General features: G+C 44.4%; 1 protein-coding gene across 5 annotated transcripts in view; it reads left to right on the top strand.

Moving 5' to 3' along the window:
* ST3GAL3 (ST3 beta-galactoside alpha-2,3-sialyltransferase 3) overlaps positions 1 to 19,317 on the top strand; it is a 173,529-nt gene that overhangs the window by 138,119 nt on the left and 16,093 nt on the right. For all 5 annotated transcript variants that reach the window (XM_018072250.1, XM_029959663.1, XM_029959665.1 and 2 more), the window contains one exon: positions 12,261 to 12,407. In XM_018072250.1, coding sequence (XP_017927739.1) covers positions 12,261 to 12,407 — 147 coding nt within the window. The remainder of the gene's footprint in view (positions 1 to 12,260; positions 12,408 to 19,317) is intronic.

Below are 19,317 nucleotides of genomic sequence, written 5' to 3'. Positions count from 1 at the left end.
GTGCCATTGCAGTGTGCCTTCATGGCATTTAATATTATCAGATGGGTGCATGCTGGATAATAAAACTTGTCCACCTGGATTGGATAGTCATCAGTATTCATGAGTCTGTAACAACATTCACCTAGGCTCTTGGGGCTGGTGAAGAAAATAAAAAATAGCCATAAACACACTATTTTCTAGATGAAAAAGTTCCAGGTGTCAGAAGTTTGTGAAGTATATGTATTTATAGGAATGACATCATTAATTAGTTCTGGTTTTAGTTTCTCTTTAAAATTAAAAATTGTTAGTCTCCCTGCCCTTTCAGTCATTCCCATAGCATGCGTGGATTTTGTCCTTTTTTTTTTTGTCCCTTCCTTTGCTTGCTATTACCTAATGCCAGTCATCCTTGCTCTGTACTTCTAATAAAGGAAGAGAAGCATTTATCCATGCTGGGCATCAGTAGTCCTTAAAGAACCTTTATCCCACATCTGCCAAGACAGCATCGTCTTCATTTCTGGCTCAGTAATCCCAGCTGTAATGTGAAAATCAGAGAGCTCCAGTCAGATGTTTATTCTTCTTTAGTTTCTTTTCCTTTACATCATTCTTAAATGAAGACACCCAAACAGAATTTACCCCCTGGAAAGACTGTATCATTGCCCGAGTAGGACATCCTTTCTGGGATTGCCTCATCATCCTGCTTTATCCTGAGACCAATTTCTTCCTAAAATTGTCATCCTCTGACCTCTTCTGATGTCTCTTGCCATCCAACTGACAAGTGCTGTTCTTTCCTAGATATTTGATCACTCCTTCCTTCTCAACCAAAGTCAAAAAAAGATGACTAATTTAAAGAGTTGCAGTTTTTTCTGCATCTTTTCTTTTGAGAAGTCAATGTGAGGACCAACTGAAGAGCTAGTGCAGCTGTCTTGAAAAAGCATCAGGAGGGTGCTCATGTTGCACTCACCCTCTTTGGCAGGCTCTGTCAATATTCAGACATCAGTATTATGCAAATCCCAGTGGGTGCATTTCAAGGTCATGGTACATGTAAAGTCAGGTTACCTGCGTTGATTGGAATATCTGAGGCAACATAAAGAAATTCATTCCAAATCCGATGCTGATCTTAATGAAACGCACAATTCCATAAACAGCAGAGCTAAAGAAATTGCCCAGTTGCCTGTGGATTTGTGTCCTGCTCCCTTTTGCACCGCAATACTCTCAGATCTCCCCAAAATCTTACATCTTAAATGCACCCTTTTATCCCTCACGGCCGCCTGGTCATTGCGTGCTGGCAAAGACAGGCATGTTCAGTAGCCCCTACGTACGTGATTGGGCACCTGGCAGCCCAAATGAGCCACCACCAGCGCAGCCCTTGCCAACTGAGGGTATTGCATTGCCCATGTGAGCAGCAGATGTTCCTGCAGACTGTGAATCCAGCACGTGGAAGAGGTCCGAGGACATCGTCACCAGTGAAACTGAGACGTCACCCAGAGGGTATCGACTATTCATGCAACTGTTAGTGGGATAAAGACATTCCATGTTAGCACTTCAGTAAAGAACTACAAGAGTCATTTGAAGTCTGCAAAGCCTCCCCTTAGTCTGAGAGATTTGAGTTCAATTTATTTAGTTACAAAGTTCAATTTATTTAGCTTATGGGTGAGATTTTGGAGGGATTTACTTGCGGTCTCTCTCTCTCTCTACCTAGAGGGAATGTTTTTTCTCACAAGACTTTTTAATTTTGTGGGAAGAAGTGTGTCTGAAGCTAGGCAAAGGACCAAAAAAGGCAGCGCATTTATATCGGCATAATTATTTTTGCTACATCTGCCCTACAGACTTGATGGATTTGCTCTTGAAGTCTTAAAATCAAGACTGGATATCTTGGTAAAGTTCCACTCAAGCAGTGTGAGAGTAAAGGACTGGAAGGAGAAGTTGCTGATGGAGGAGCACTGCTCCCTGCTATGCAGGATGTCCAGGAGGATGTTAGAAGGATCTCTCCTGGCCTCTCAAGCAGTGCTGATAAGAAGCAGCAGAATGTGGTAGCTAGAAGCTCAAGCTAGATAAAATCAGCCAGGACAGATGTAATTTCCTAGAAATCTGGCGTTATAATTCTCAAATTACATACTTGCAGAGGTGAACACTGGCTGCTGACATCTCTTTCTGAAATACATCTCTTTCTGAAATCCAGCATCTGGGAAAATTCTGTGTCTTGGGAGTACTCAGGACAGGGCTGCACTCTTGTACTGCCTTCCTGCCGTCCTGTTCTGTGACTCTGGGCCTCTCTGTCCTCACTCTCTGTGACCCGTTTGTTGACTATGAGGAGCAGGATAGCAAGCCAGTCATACATCTGACAGCTGGTCATGAAAGTAAGTTATTTGCTTTATCCAGTTGTCTGCAAAGGTCACAGCAAAATTTTCTCTTCTTGGGGCACAATTAGGCCAGATCTGTTTCTGCATCCAGAGGGAGAAGGCTTTGTGGAGTCTCTGAGGTGAGCAACCTCCAACATAACACAATTCCCCAGAAATGCTCTTTGGAAAGCATTGCAACACCACAGGATGCTGCGACTTCACCCGTGTGTGGTGTGAAGACTTACAGAGGAGGGGAAAAACACCGATTTGATTTTGTAAATAAAATCACATGCTTTCTGTCGGTGGCTGAAAGGATACCCCCCTTTCACAGGTCTAGGCATTTTGCTATCTGCATTTTTATTTAAACTGGAGGGGAGGGGGGGGCATAAAGTCTTAACAGTAAATATTTATCCAAGATGTGTGGTTGTTAATATGATCCAGTCTTCAGTCATTTTGAATGGTGTCATGATGACAGATGTTAATTCAGAAAGGAATAGATTGGACTATTTATGCCTGAAACACATGTGTTCCTTGGCAGGCTCCATGGATTACTTGCATAGTTAGAGCTGTCTGAGCAATTTGTAACGTTTTCTCTGCCTCAAAGCACCAAGGGCTCCAGGACAGGGGGTTGACCTATATCTTCAGTCTGCTGTAATAAACACTGAGGTAACTAAATCCCCCCGTGTTCTTTTATCTTCCTAAATTTATCTCTCCCCCTGTGCTCCAGCTGTGTGTGGTGCTTCTGGTTCTTCCCAAGAAGAACGGCAGCTTCTTTCTGCAAGACAGGAGGATGCTCCTGTGTGCACAAGGTGCAAATCCCTGACCTCCTTCCTCTTCAAATTCAGCTTCACTCCTACCTCAACACTCACACTGATTTAATGCAAATGCTTGTCTTGACAACAGAAGTGAAAGCAGACCAAGCCATGCAAAGGCAGTAAGCAAGAGGGATTCTGGAAAGACCTCTTTTTTTTTTTTGGTAGTATTTCTGTTCTTACAGCTGTGATTTTATGGAATGTCTGAGGGTGTTTCTTCTCTTCTCAGTTAAGACAGATTTGTAAAAGTGTTAGTGTCTTTTTTATTTATTTATTTATTTCAACGAGAGGCATAAAGTTGGAGAAAAATGGCCAAGGTGTTGCGTGCACAAGGCTTTTGGTAGGTCTGCTTGGAAGTGTTTCTCAGCTGGACCATCACTTGTGTTCCAACCATTTTCAGTTAAATTAATTTTACCCACTCTGGCAAGTACAGAAAATACTGAGTCTGGCCCAGGCAATCATCACGTTGACTATTTGGAAAAAAAAAAAACCTCTTTAAATGTAAACGTTCTGTTTGGATTAAGTTTATTTAAATTCTAATCTTTTAAGAATATTAAATAATGTTACTTAAAAACTCTTCTGTAAAACACCCATTATTAATGCAAGTCTAGAAAATAAAGTAGGGCAGGAGCTTCCTGGCATCTTCCCAGTTTCTTGTTATTTTGACCTTTCTGCTTTCTGCTCTTAGAGGATGCTGAATAATTTGTATATATTCTATATGAACACTCAGTGAACATACAAATTATTTGGCTTCTCGTTTCAGCAAAGATGCCAAAATAGGAGAAGACAGATTTTCTGTGTGCTCTTGCTGTAAAAACAATGTAAAAATTTCCCTGGAGTCTCACTTTAAGATAACTTCAGAAAGCCATGAGGTTTTCTAGGCCATAATTCTTCCTGTGGTGATCCTTTAGCTTTTTTTGTTGTAATGTGCCAAGAGTTTAGTCTAAATATGTGTTGTTTAATGAGTTGCTGTTTGTATTCAGACTCATGAACCAGTTCAGCTCCCTAAAAAAGACTTTGCTGATGGGTGTCCTCAGATGCCCTGGGATGCCCTTGTGCTTTGTCACCCAAGCCTGCAAAGACAAGCTTTTTGAAATTTTTTTCAATTTTTTTTTTATCCTTCTGTGCATTCGTACCGTTGTAAGTGGAGCAGGTAGCTGAGCTTGTAGTTGGGATCACCTTATGTTTTCTGTTATAAGCAACAGGGAAAATGCTTTATCATTTTATTACACCATCATCTTTGAGCTGATGTTTTCCATGCCACGTGTTTGGCACAGCTGGAAAGTTCAGCTGAAATAACTCAGCTGTCTCTCAGAATGAGGCTACTGAAAACGCAGTTGTATCCCTGTTTAAAAAGAAATTATGAAGTTTCCCACACTGTCTTGTTGAAATTCTCTAGTTCTTCAGCCTGCTGTGGCTCCTGCTGTTCTATGAAATCCCATGGCTTGCTCTGATGTTCTGTGGGGGCTGTTGGATGCTGGTCAGTCCTACCATGGCTTTCCTGTCCTGCCTGTCCGGTGCCCTCTCCGCACACTTAGTTGGGATCAAACATCTCCAGGAATGTAAGAACCAAATAGGATTTTCTCATCAGTTACTTCTCCACAAAGAGATTGGAGCAAGGACAACAGACCAGGGAGCAGGGAATATCTCCTGTACTCTTAGGAACCCCTTCTCCTGCCAGCCACCAGACAACAAGAAGGAGCAGTAGCCTGGTCTGGTGCATGGCAAGAGCAGGAGTATTGGAGGTTGAAGTGGTGGGTACTTGGGACAGCAGAGAAAGGAAGGGTTTACAGCCTGCAGGGAACTCCTAAAAGACTGGCACTTTAAGACTTTTTAAAGTGCTGTACGATTATAAAAGTCAGGCTGCCAAAAGTTAAAAAAAAAAAAAAATAACATCGGGTTTTCAACGTTAATTCAGGTCTCCTGTGCAGATGTTATCCTTAATTATATAATTATATCCTGGCTCACTCAGAACACAGCTGTCTATGTAGCGGAGAGGGAAGACTGAGATTTAGTCTAATTTCTGTAATGCAAGGCATTCAGCCTTCTATGAGTAGTTGCAGAAGCTGTAGAACATGTGGATAGGAGAGAGGAAAGGAGAGGAGAAAGAATGGTCTCCTGGTTACAGACACTGAGAGTTCCTCTTGAGGAGGTGGTTTAACACTGACCAGTGTGATGCTGAGCAAGTCAGATCAGAATTTCACAAACACATTTAGGTCTCATGGGGTGGATATATAAAGGATATCCTGCTGCTGGGTGTCAGCAGCAAAGTCAGTGGAGTTGTACTGTGAGCTTAACAAATGTTCTGAAAATTCAGCTTAAGGTGTCTGGAGTAGAACATTGGGAGGTGATGGAAACTGGACATCATCTTTGTCTGTTTTCTCCCCTGTAAAATGATGTAATACATGCCAAATATTGCAGAGATTCTCTGAATATGGAAGTATTACTTGTAAAATACTTAGATATATGGTGATATAGGAAAAAATCTTGTGGGAACATTAGAAAGCCAGTGTTCACAACAGCAATCCTGAGATGAAGTTGAGAGACAGTCCTACTTCAGCACTTACCAACACGTGGATTCAGCCTTTTAACCTTGGTATTCTTTTAATAGATGTTACATGAGTATGAGATTTCATAAACTATGTCATAAAAATAATAACAAAATAAAGGGACTGGTCCCTTACAGGAATAAAATACCCTGTAAGTAATGATGATATAGGGCCTGTTCTTCTCTGGGATTTCTCTGAAACTCCACTACTTTAGATATTTTTTCGTTGGAGGATTATTATTCACAGACAAAAAAACCACAACGCAAACATAAATTATCTAAATCCATTCCTTTTACTAAAAACTTCCGTCTTTCCTAAGACGTTTCAGAACAGGAATATTTCTTCAAATTTTGGCTCAAAATCCAGGTTATATTTTGAACAAAGGAGTCTGTAGTACAGTCTATCCATCACCCTGCTTGCACATAGTGCAGACGTGTCTTCTGACACACCGTATGTGAGCTCTCATTTATGCTTTAACTTGTGAAACAGCATTCATCAGAATTATCTTCGGCGTTTTCCTGCAGCTCATCTGACATGTTCCAAGTTCCGGTTTCTCCTCAGGACAATCTCTTTTTTTTGGCGGTGGTTTGTTACCTTACAACTGTGAACCACATCTTGCTCTCGGTTACGTGGATAAAACCGTGGAAATACGTTTTGGGTTTTTTTTTAAAAAGGAATTCCTTTCCATTTACAACACAGCGTAAGAATAACTTTGCTCTCCCGGCTCCTTGGAGCTGGTCCTGGCCTCGTGCTGCCTAATCCTGTGAAGGGGAAGACAGCAGTTGTTATTAGAGCAGGCACGCAGGAGGCTGACGTGTCTGTATTTAGGTTAGCTGTAGCCGTCAGTTATATAGGTCAAATGAAGCTGGAAATTCAGTAGGCCTGTTTGAATATGCTTATCTGCTTACTCATAATGTGTGTTTGCAGGTAAACAGGGCAGGAACTTCCTACTGGCAGCCATGGGAATGAGCACATTGCTGAGTTACAGCAAACTTGTGTGACACACCAGTGTCACTGGCTTTGGTCGCCGTTGAAGTTGCTGCTTTCTGAGCCAGTATCTGTGGATGGGACAGCTTCCAGTTTCATGCATAGCCAGGGTGCCATGTCTGGCACAACGTTCAAAGTTTGCAACTGCTACTTGGAATTAAGTTTCCCTTCTCTTGGGGTTTTCACCCTGGTTATCAAGCCTAAAGAAACTTATCTCTTGTCAGTGTGGTGAAGTATTACTAGCTCAACTCCATGGACAAAGAAGAAAATATTTTTGCTTTGAAAAGGAAAAAAAGCTCTAGTGGTACCATGTATTGAGGTGCTTTTGTCTCCGTCATACTTTGCTGCTCTTTGCTTGCTAGGTATAAAATACAGTAGTGTTTCACACTGAGAAACATTACTGAAAACTAAATTTGTGGTTTTTACAACCTGTCAAGACCTGGGTCCTGCAAGGATACTGGCAGATGGGGAATACTGACAGGGGAATGGTCTGGGAAATTACAGCCATTTGATTTTAGACTTTGGTCAGTGAGAGGATGTTTTGGGAGAAGAAACGAAAATTATAAAAAAATTAGGAGTATCATGTTGTTACATAGTCCAACAGCTGCATCTCTTTTGACAGCAGAACAAAGAGAAGATGAGGGAAAGGCTTGAGCAATGTTCCTCCTTCAGGCAGAGTAAGAGCTTTTCAGTGGGGCAGATAAGAGTAGAACACAATGGTCTAGTCTCTAGAGCATTTCTGGACTCTAGAAACTGAAGATAGAATCGTTCAGAACAAGTGCTGGCCATCAGAGCCATGTGCAGACGGTGGGGAGGGGTTCTTCATCGCTTTCAGGAAGTTGGGTAAATATATTTGAAGTGTGGGCTAGTGGGTCTGGCAGTTGACCATCAACCCAGACTGCAGGCTCTCAGCACCTCTGTTCTTGTTGCTAAAAATTCCTTGTTGCTGTGATAATTGATGCAAATGATGCAACTTCATTTATATTGCCACTTGTAGAAGAGCGTTTTCCAGGCCTCCATGTCTACTTGACCGCTGAGAAATGCAGCATTGGCTGATAAGATGGTTATTTTCTAGTGGAAACACACCTTCCACATCTAATCTCTTTATGACTGAGCAGAAACCTTTCAAAAGCCTCTGCAGATGGATTGCAGCAGTTCTGCTGTACCGATTGTGTGACAGTGAGTGCTTGTGGACGACAGGTAGAGAATAAACCACATTTCAGCTTTGGTGGGCGCAGAGGTTTCAGTGCATGGTGATCTCCCAGGCACAATTAGATCTTGTGACTGGTACATCATCCCCTGACTTTTTCTTTTCCTCATGTCCTTCTTCCTCTCCATTTCTGGTGTTACCAGTATTTGAAAGAGCAGTAATCTCCATTTACCACAGGTTCCCTCTCTGGTCTCTTCACCTTGTTGCTCTGCAGCAGGTATTGCATACCCAGAACTTATTCAGCTTTGTGTTGCACGTAGCTGACCTTTGCAATCTCCCTGTCCCCTTCCCATCAGAGTTAGAAGTCTTCAAGAACAATGCTGCTTGTAATCCTAAATCCAGTAGTAACACAGAGGTACAGAAGAGGCAGCACCTGTTTCATCGGGATGCAGTGGCATTACCCCTCATTTTGCTCATTATATTATGAATGTTGTTATTCTGGGAGACTCAGCCTGCTTCTAGTGGTTTATATCTTCCAGTCAGGTGTGCTTCTTGGATAAGGCTCTAAGTTTCCATATTTTATTTTAGCGTATGTTGTGATTTGCCTTGGTAAATCTGAAAACAGGAGATGGAAAACTGAATGAAGACAAAAAATAGTTTACAACCAGCTGTGCCAATTACCATTCAGTATTCTGCAAATGGACAAAATGAGGGATTGCAGCTGGATTGTCTTGTCCCTGGAGCTATTTGGTGAACCCTGCCATTTTTTATCGCTTCCTCATAACTTGCCATCTTTGGTCTGTCATATCTGTACTGGTTTATTCCTGCAGTGGTGTCTCTAGAGGTGGTGTCTCCTTCTGTCTCTCTCCCTGGATGGGAGCTGTACAAGAGGCTGGCTTAAAAGCCCAGGCCTATCTAACTTCTTAGGTAGTTTTAAAAGTAGTTTCCTCTAAAAAGCCTTTAGTGATGCCCTTTACAGTTATACAATTTTGAAAATACTCAAGATTGCATAAAAAGTGCTGTGGCCCTCATTAGACACGTTCTTCAGTCATATTCTCCTGTCTGCCTCTCTCTCTCTGTGGTGCTTGGTTTTTTATGCTTATAGTATAAGCTTTTTTTTGGCCGCCCGTGGTACCATGAATACTGATCTGTGGCTGAGGCTCTGGATGCACAGTAATACCAACATACCAAAAAATAACAACAGTGGGAACTTACCATAGGGAAACACAGTTTCCAGCCTGGACCCTCTGGTTCCCACCTCAGTGCCAGGAGGTGATGAGGCAGTGTCGGGACATTGCCTGAGCAGTTCTCAGGCTTATTTTCTGACTGCTTATTATGCTAATCAGGAGTTATTTCATCCTTAGAAGCCCACCCGTGAGCACTGCGGGTTTAATCACTGTAGCAGAGAACAGAGGGTGCCCCCAACCTACAGCTGCGAGTTTGAGCTCCCGAATCTGGCAGGAACTTGCGGTGCCTTCCCTCCCGGTGCCTGATGCTCCTCGGGTGGCTGCTGGTCTCCTCCCAGCCTAAAAAGGGAAGTAATTGCCTTGGAAACGCCGCGGAACATCTGGGTCCAATCAGGCTGAACATCCCCGGCAGGCCGAGCATCGGCGGTAGCACGGAGCCTTGGAAGGGGCTGCGCTCCGGAGCCTTGGAAGGGGCTGTACTCCAGAGCCTTGGAAGGGGCTGTGCTCCAGAGCCTTGGAAGGGGCTGGGCTCCGGAGCCCTTGGAAGGGGCTGTGCTCCAGAGCCTTGGAAGGGGCTGTGCTCCGGAGCCTTGGAAGGGGCTGTGCTCCGGAGCCTTGGAAGGGGCTGCGCTCCGGAGCCTTGGAAGGGGCTGCGCTCCCTCCGCTGAGGGGGTTGTGTCAGGGGAGCAGCCTCCCGGGGCTCCCAGCGTGGTGGTGCTGCTGCCTCTTGTAGCTTGCCAGTGACAGACAAGCTGCAGAACAAAACCACAGGGCCTGAGACGTAGCTGAAAGCTGCAGGGCTCGGAGAGCCAAACCACAAGGCTGAGAATTTCAGAAATTGTAAGCCAGGAGAACGGTTTTTGGTTCTTTAGGCCTATATGGGGCTTTGCCTGCTGTATAGGTGGAATTGTGAGAGCTGTCTGCTGAGACTGCACTGTTCTCCCTACAATTGTTTTAGAAACTACAGATTACCCCAGGTGGCCTTCAATAATAATGTCAGGGGAACTGCCTCGAAAAGTTACAGAGAACACAGAGCAAATAGAAATGAGACAGAAGGGAGAAACCAGAGCAATTTCAGAGCAGTGTGATAGCTGAGGAAACTGGTTAGGGAGATAGTCATGATGAGCAACGGGAGAAACAGCTACGTAGAAGGGACCAAAGCAGACAGGTTGTATTTCCAGCTAGGAATAGGGACCCACATTTATTTTGCACTGGCATTGAACTAGCTCAGGGGAGCCCAGGTGTGGTCGTGGTGGTTCACACAGCGCTGGGAAAATGGGCAGCAGTGGAATGTGTAGTTACCTCCTTTTGGACAGTTCCAGCAGCAGCAGGGAATGAAAGTCTTGAATGTTTATAACCTTTCTTCTTTTTCTTTTCTCTTTAATGTTTTGTGTGTAACGTAAAAGCCATGTAAAACCTACTCAAATCCCAGAACTTATATGGAATCTCCTATGGAGTGTAAGTCCAAACAAAAGACATCTTTTGTCCACTTTAAATAGCTTTGCAGACCTTTGGTTTTGAATTGTTTGCAAAATTTAGGCAATGCCATATTTAGAGTTGCATGTGAAATGGTAATTGAACTTATAAATTTATTTTAGTTTCAGGGTCACACACTATTTTTCCAGGGTGTGCCTGCTTAAGCCTATGATAAGATGGTTTCACCGAATGAGTAGCTGCTCAAGACTTTTGTTTATCATCTTCATTTCTGTGAGACTTGGAGCATGCTTAATGCAAGTGGAATCTGTGATTTTATTTAATTTTTTTTCCTCTCCTTCTGTGGAACTGAAAGGCCTCTATTTCACATTTGCCTTTAGGAAATTCCAAAGGTTTAATATTTATCCAATTTTTAATGAATTTTCACAAGGAGGCAAAACTCAGCTGACATACCAAATCCCTCAAATCCCTCAGTCAAATGGATGTTGGACTTTATTAACATTTATAATGGGTTTTTTCTGGGGTTTTTTTTAATGCTGAGATCATTCATTGACTGAAAGTGTCTTATTATAATGGAAAGTGTTAGACTGCTTTGACACTGGGCATTCTTTCTAATTCAACTATGATGAAAGAACATGAGTGTTAATAAGGAATTTTTTCCATTTAGGGTCCTGAGAGCACTTCACCATTGTTGAAATGCGAACCTAAACTCACAGGATGCTTGCCCTGGTCATCAAAAGTGTATTGTGTTTGGGCAGTTTTGAGGGGACACAGGGGATAGCAATGGGGCTTGGCTTTCTTAGACTGCTGGTTAGGATGACCGTGTGCGTCCTCCTCAAGTTTGCTGTGTTAATGCCTTTTGTAGCACGAGCCATCTGCCAAAGTTTCAGTTTCAGGATATGAAATTCAGCAGCTAAAGATATCTGTGGGATTGTTCCATAAAAAACCCTCGGTAAGGTGTTTGGCAGCACGTGGTGTGAGAGTTCACAGGAGCCGAGCGCAAGGCTCCGAGTACAAGGAGCGCGTGAAATGCAGCAGGCATGGACTGCGGCAGAATTCCTGCTGATAATTGCAGGGGTGATCACTGCTGGGCAGGGTAAGCTCCTGAGGATTTTTCAGGGGATCACCAACATTTTCAGCAGTGCCCTGAAAGCAGCTGTAAAGTCGCTGTTAAGCTGCAAACAATCCAGAACTGGTGTAAATAACAAATTCCAAAACGTGTGGGTTTTATGTAGAGTGTAGTGTCTGTCTCTTTTGCTTGTCAGGGAGATCACAGGGAAGATGGCTCAATGCTGTGAGAAGGAGGCATTCAATCAGATTACCTGCCCAAGCTGCTGGTTAGCAGATTAAAAGTACTGCCATCCTCCCTGTGTCCTGCTCTGTATTAACCTAAACAGTAGTTGAACATTAGAATGCAAATGTTCTCTAAGTCCTTTGAACAAGGAGCCTCTGGTTATTTTGGGGGTACTCCATGCTATACCATGTGAATGGTATACCATGTGGATGAAGTGCCAATAAGAGTGAAAAGATGGCATCAGGGAGGGGGTTATTCCTGCTGAAGGTCAAGCCTGTCTGTCCTCCTCACAGTTGCTATCCAGACTAGCTCAAGTGCATCAGTCCATGCTGCTGTCGTCTCTCCAGGATGCACAGATCCCCTACAACCTTACACTAGTTCCCTGTGGCATTGAGCAGAGACAGTGGGAACCACTACCATTAGTGCATTTTAATATGTTTTTAAATAAAATAATAGAAATCTATATTTTGTATGTAACTGTGTTTGTTGTTTTACCTTTCTTTTTCTTTTTTTTTTTTGTTGTTACCAGAGTGCCTCTGATGGCTTTTGGAAGTCAGTGGCAACCCGTGTCCCAAGAGAACCTCATGAGATACGTATCCTGAATCCCTACTTCATCCAGGAAGCAGCTTTCAGCTTCATCGGACTGCCTTTCAACAACGGCCTGATGGGCAGAGGGGTAGGTATAAAGCAAAGGAAGCAAAACCACAGAGAAGGATGAGACCAAGCAGCAGACTAGGCTGTTCTTACTTTCCCTCTGGGCCTCTGTTGTTGAACATTGAAGGGAAGAGACTTTGGCTCTGTTATGGTGGCAGCACTCAGTCTCCTGCAGACCAAGGCAAGATCCTTCCTGATCTGAGCATTGGGGGGTGGGGATCATCAACATTTCAGCAATGCCTTGAACACCACTGTGAAGTTGCATCCCAGGCTTATAGTAGAGGAGGGTAAAGATTGTTTTATGAGGCCTTTGGTAAGAAATTCTGATCTCGCAGCAACAGGTTTTAGATGTAAAAGCTCACAAAAGAAAACAATGCAAACCTCAGTTTTAGGTCATATTTATTAACAAAGTACCTTAATGGTCATTCTCATATCTCTCACCCCCAGTGCAACTTTTTGGAGTGTTAGTGTGGAGTAGGTGGTGACTTGGGTTTTCTGGATTATCTCACATTGCAATGCTGTCCTCAGAACCTATTTATATTTGCTCTACGTAATATGTCAGCCATTAGAGTAAGTATTGCTTGGGTGGGTAAATTACTCATGTACACATGTGATATAGTTGTTGATAGAGACCACACGTGACATTTTTGGGCACATTAGCACAGCTGACAAACCCAGAGAGAGGCACTTTCCCTGGACAAGGTCTGCTTGCTCTGCCCCTTCCTTTGCTATCAGCGCAGGAGATTTGCCATGTTCGCAGCATGGGTTTGGACTAGACAGAATAGTGACTCATTTTCCATGCTCTAATTATATCACGAAGACTTCAGAAATATTAGAGACATTTGCTTTGTGTAAGTCAGATGGGTGGGTGCCTGGAGATAAGACATTTCCTTCTTAAAATGCGATGTGCGAGATGTGCGGACAGATTCAGCCACGTGGAAAGGGCCTTTTGTAAAATGCACTGCCCTGTGTGTGTATGTACATACAGAAGCTGTCACAGGATTCTGGGAGCACTGAATATTCCCATCAATTAGAAAGTAACTTACTTCACCTCTCTGCATTCTCCAGAACTTACCCTTTGAAAGACGAGGTCTTGATTTGTCTTCCAGAAAATCAGGACTGCTGCCCCAGTAAAGGACAAAAATCATCAGACTTTCGCCTTTATTTTTCTCCAGATTTGTTTTTTATTTTTAGACACGTTATTTTAATACACAAGTTATTGCTTAAACTGAGAGAAGAGAGAATCCAGAAATGAAAATGCTGTGAACTGAAGTTTATGAGGTTTTGATAGGTTGTTTAACACACACTGGATTGGGAAGTGAAGGCATCTTAATTGAAACCTGATGTTTCACTTCACAAAAGTCCATTTGAGCATTTAAAAATAGTTTATGGGGCTTTAAGGCAGGCAGTCTTTGCCCATGACCCCTGCTAGACTGTGTGAATTGTAGTTTATTCCTTCAGATGGGGCGATGGGAGCTCTGCAGGTGCACGTGTGGGGCTGGGATGTCAATGTACGCTGGGCAGTCTGTGCAAGGACACTGATGGAGGGATTCTGTCAGAGTTTAAAAGCAGAGAGAATGTTTCTAGCCTGTGAGTACAAATTTTACTGCAGACATCAACTGTGGACTGCTGTCATGGAGCTGAGGGGACTTCACATGTTAGTGAATGATGCTGCATCAGTGCAGGGCTTAGAGCTTTGTAAGTGCACAGGCTCCAAGAGGAACTGCTGCTGCCAGTGTAAAGAGGGAAGAGTCTTGGTAAGATCCTGGTGATACAAGTTTGCTACTGACCTTTTTTCACTCAGAGTTTAAATGGGAAGAATGGAAGTTAGAGCCCGTAGTCCAAGAATCCACCGCTCATAAAAGATTTGTGAGACATCCAGCAGGATGAGTTGGGCAGCTAGAGCAAGGAGAGTTGCTCCACAAGACAGTGTGGCCCAGCAGCTGCAGAGCATAGCTGGTTGGGTTCAGGGTCGTGCTTTAGAGATGAGAGAGACAGCCTGGAAAACTTTGCGCAAGAAAGAAGCATATGAACATGGAAAGGAAAATGCTGACATCTAGTAAGCAAAAGCACAGCAAACAGTGTCCTGAGTTTCTCCGAGGAAATTGGGTTGGAGGCAGATTGGTGCCCCCATGCTGCAGTGTGCTGTGGTGTGTTGGACAGGAGGATCAAGGCTGGGGATGCCTTAGTAATCAAGGGCAACACGAAATCCTCATAAAGAGCAGTAATATTCCACTCTTCTTTGGTTCTGATGCCTAAATAAACTTCAGTGCTTCTCTTGCACACCACATATGGTAACAATGTGCTGCCAATTAACTTTGTAATTTGGGGGCTTTTTCGGCAAGGTTGAGGAGAGCTAGTAAAATAGTTTGGGGCTGATCTCAAAGCGTTTTTCCCAGGATTCAATAAAGGGTGAATGTAGTAACATCCTCTGCTTTGATAATATAATTTGGGCCAGATGGTTCTGGAGGATAGTAGTGGTGTGCAACTCAGACCTGCATTTTGATTGCACTTGTAGCACTAGTAGCCAAAAGTCTGAGCAAGAAGCAAAACTGGTCACCCACAATGAACAGTGACTTCTCTCTGGGACTGGTAAAGTTTCAGGAGTTTTCAGGAGTTTTCTCAGTCCATTTACTGAAGTCTTAAGAGAGGGAGAGTTGTTCCCTGCTGCATGTGGACTTTTCCTTTTCTTGGGTTAAGCAGATGATAAAGAAAAACCTTCAGGATCCTAGCAATGTCTGGGGAAAAATCGTTGTTAGTGCCTGAAGACGGTTTAGCACAAAAGAAATTACCTAGTAAAGATCCTCTCTCTAATTAAAGAACCCTGTTAAGTGTGGGTGCAGGGTTGGCTTTCTCATTAGCCAAAGGTATGTATGTGATTTTTTGTTCAGGTGGAAGTTCTGTGTATACAGGACTTTGGGCAATCAAGACAAACCAGACATCACTGGTGTTGCAGCTGGTAGTTCAGGCAGGCAGTATCCCTTACACTGCAGTTTACTGAACATTAGTTCAGGGCCATTGTTGCTGGTGGCACATACACCACTAGGGATGGTCATTGCCCTGCTGCCTTTTGCTGTGCAGTGAATAGTCCTGTCCAGTCAGGAGTGCTCAGAGCCATTGCAACAGTGGCTTTCTAGCTCCTCTGGGAGCCCTGAGCGTGGTGTGAGGTGGCCAGGAGGACACTGCACAAATTATCAGGATGCAGAGGACTCCAGTGCAGACTGTGGTGTTTGTTTCTCTCTCTGTGCTGTTGCTGTGCATCCACAGATCTTTTTATGATTTAACTTCTTATGAGAGTAAGGTCTAAGGCCCAAAACTGTAAGCCTTTGATTTGTTCATGTGCTGGAAATGGCTTAATCTATAAAGAGATAAAGCATCCTTCTCTGGGCTTCACCCAGCCTCAGCACCAGCGTGGTGAAGGAGGAGCCACGTGTGGGAGGTGTTACCAGGCTGTGTTAGGCACCCAGCCGTGGATTAGCACCTCTGCAGGGTGCTGACAGCCCTCATGAGCTCAGGGATTAACCTCTGATGCTGGAGTGTTAGCACGTCCTGGCCCAGGGCTTCTCTTAGCTGTTAGGTGGTTTTGCCTGTGGGCAGTCAGCCTTTCTGGACATGCCAGTGGGAACCCTTTGCTCCTTAGGCAGTTTTCAGCTCCCCTGGGTGGTCATGACCCTTCCTCTCATGAGTTGCCCTGTTGTCAGCAAACTTTGTCTCCCGGGCTGTTCTTACTGGACCAAGACTCTGTGAAGGCCATGTCTTTGGACCTGTTGGGTCTTTGTGAAGCAGAAGAGAAGTGGGGAATGGCAGGAGCAGAGCAATCTGCCACTCAGTCCTTTCCATTTACATGCTGCTGCTTTTTTTGCACTCTGATGGCATCTTCTAAGACATGTAGAGGGACAGGTAAAGGGCCACTGCAGCTGCAGTCAGTTGAACGTAGAGACGACTTATTATTGTAAAGCTTTGAGTTTGCAAGACAGCACATCTGCTTTGTGGGCTGGACTGTTCCATCCATTACCACTGCAGTGGGATCAGTCCATGAGCTGCTGGGGAACGGGTGCTTGGAAAAGTAGAAGGGAGCAGGTAAATGCAAACCAACCGCTGCTTGGTGAAAGCCCAGCCCTGTGCTTCTGCACATGAGGGATGCAAAGTGACTGAAGGGAGTTTTTACTTCTCAGCGAAAGAGTGGGCCACGAGCTCCCATTTAGCGTGGGGTAAGCATATATGTGGTTATCACAGAGCAGATAGCACGTAGTAAAGTCATGCCTTTGCTTGCCCTCTGCTAAATGCTTAGGTCCTTTAGAAATACTCCCTGCATGGCACATGAATCTGCTCTGTGGGAAATGGTGAATCAGAGCTTGTGCATCAGGTAGATGTGGTCAGAGATAATTTTGGATTGGGCTAAGGTGTATTGGAGCTCAGCAGTCAGCTGCCAGAAGGGAGTTGGTGTGCAGCTGGCTTGTCATGTCTCCAGCAACCAGCCACTGGCTCCCCGTTTGCTCTGCTGCAGACCACCAGTTCTGCAGGCTCTGTCCCACTCACAGCAAGGGGAGGTGAAGGAAAAGCATTGCAGATGCTCTGCTTTGTCTTTTGAAGCCAAATATTGTAGCTGATTTTGTGCCTGAATGGAGGTAGCTGTGGGAGCAGCAGTGTGCCTTGTAAGTTCCTGTGACAGGGATCACTCCACAGAATGCTAGGCAGTGGTCTGCTCACAGTGAATGATACTAAATTGCTTTTTATGCTGTATTTCCAAACTTTTCAGCTAAGGGGAATGAAGAGCAGGTTTAGGGTTGCTCCTATGTAAACATAAAGAAACAAAATGAAAATACTGTTGAGTGTGTTGTGGTGATTATTATAGCTTTTTTCTGTATGTCTTTTGTTTTGAAAACTTCATTGCTATTTGACTGTAACTGATAAAACTAAGGTAGCAATTTTTCCCAGGTAAGCAATTTTTCAGGTTTTCCCTCAAATAATTTAATATAGTAGTCAGGCCAATTTGAATATGTAGGTGCATTATTGTTTGTAGGGGGTTTATTCTTTAGTAACACTTACCTTTTAATTGAAAAAGGTAACATTTGGAATAGTCTGAACAATCCAATAAGTCTTACCCTGAGCCAAATAAAATCCCATAAATAACTGGAATTCATTTAACATATTAAGGGAGTCAAATATTTCTAAAAACAGATTTACAGCAGTCATTTCCTTCCAGTCCAGCAGGCAGTGACACAGGAATGACCCGGGCATGGAATGAAAAGCAGCAAGAGCTTTTCACATGCACCAGGCAAAGAGCAGTTCCGGCTCAGGTTCAGTCACCAGCACTGGGTCTCCAGCACAATCCTGTGAGGTGATGCTCACCCCCAGTAGAGTCCAGAGGAGGGCTGGTGTTCATTTCTGCTGATGTTACTTCTGTGAGTAGAAGTCAACCTTTAAAGCCTCTTCAGGGGGACCAGTGGAAGATGAAACATCAATGTCTTGAGGGAAAGCCTTTTATCTTTCTGCTTGCAACAGAGAATAGTGTAGGAGCAGTTAGGAGAATCTGTCCCATCTCTGTACTGCTAAAAGCACTTGTGGTCCCCTGACCTGGTGGTGCAGACTGGCTGTGTTTGCACTGCACAGAGCTTGCAGTGGTCCCTGACGCAGCACAAGACCAGAAGTCTTTGCCTCTCTTGTCTTTATGCTTTTCTCACCAAGATCCACCAAGCATGTGCTCACCTCAGCCATGGAGGACGTGTACCCTTGGAAGGAGCCAGGCTCTGGAGGCTCAGGTAGCCTTTGCCCAGCACTGCTGCAGTGACACGTTGCTCACCACTGCTGTGTTTGCTGCTTCTGTTTGTCACATGGCCTTTTAGTGTCGTCTCTGGCTCATCTGTCAGTCTGCTGCGTTCCCTCAAATGGGACCAAGCAAAGGGCTGATCCCTGGGGAGCATTATATTAGATATTACATTTTCCAGATGTTTGGTCTTAGACAAGCAGGACAGGCTTGAAAATGTGGACTTCTAGTTCTGGACATGTTATGCAGTGAGGTTGCCCTTGTTGTTTACCAGGACTGGAGAGAGGATGATGAACCTGTTATCTCCATGGGCCCCAGCTGGGACAGAAACAATTGACACACAGCAGGCAATACAGAGCTTGCAAGGCCAATTTCAAGGCTTATGGCAGGGAATTGACAGGGGGAGAGGACTGCCGGTGCTTTCTGGGGCTTTGCTCACACTGATTGATGGGCACCTATTCAGGTCCAAAACTCATCATGGCCACATCTGGAGCAGTGGTCCTGTTGGACCACTCCAGGCAGCCCCATGCCATGGCATGACCTGTACTGGCCAGTCTCTGGGCAGCTGGGAGGCATCCCAGGAGGCTCCTGCCTCAGCACTGGCCACTGTTGAGCTCCTGCTCTTTGACCATTTGGTTGAAAGCACCATTTCTTGGTGATACAGGAACACCCAGGCACACAGACGGCCATGAGCAGGAAGACAGGCTTTGAGCTGGCCCAACACCAGAGTGTTATTTCTGAGGCAGGATGCTGGAATTTTGGGTTTTTTTCTTAGCAAAGGGCTAGAATAGCAAGAGACCTGCTCGGTTGTTTGAGAGAGTTGTGTTCTCATAACTCAATGCAGGAGGTGTGGTGGTTGCTTTGGTATGTCTTTGGGGCACGGCACAAGGGTGTGTGTGGTGAGATAGCACTGACGCATTGTGCAGGGCACAGCAAGCCAGATTTGGCACAGCCATGTCCATGATGCCTAACTTCTTTTGGAGTGACTTGTCCCCCAACTTGCCTCATGGGTTGTACATGGCCTGTTAGATCCAGATTGGAGCTTTGCAGCCAACGGATTCATGTGCCTGTGTGCAATCAGGAGAGCTTGGAAGCTGCGTAGATGCAGCCAGAGAGTAATTATAACCATTTCTTCTCTGATACGTGGCTCCAGTCATTTGCCACT

Source organism: Manacus vitellinus, unplaced genomic scaffold (genome assembly GCF_001715985.3).
Source record: "Manacus vitellinus isolate BGI_N305 unplaced genomic scaffold, ASM171598v3 scaffold_21_pilon, whole genome shotgun sequence".
Taxonomy (NCBI): domain Eukaryota; kingdom Metazoa; phylum Chordata; class Aves; order Passeriformes; family Pipridae; genus Manacus; species Manacus vitellinus.
This window is presented reverse-complemented; position numbering and strand designations above follow the sequence as displayed.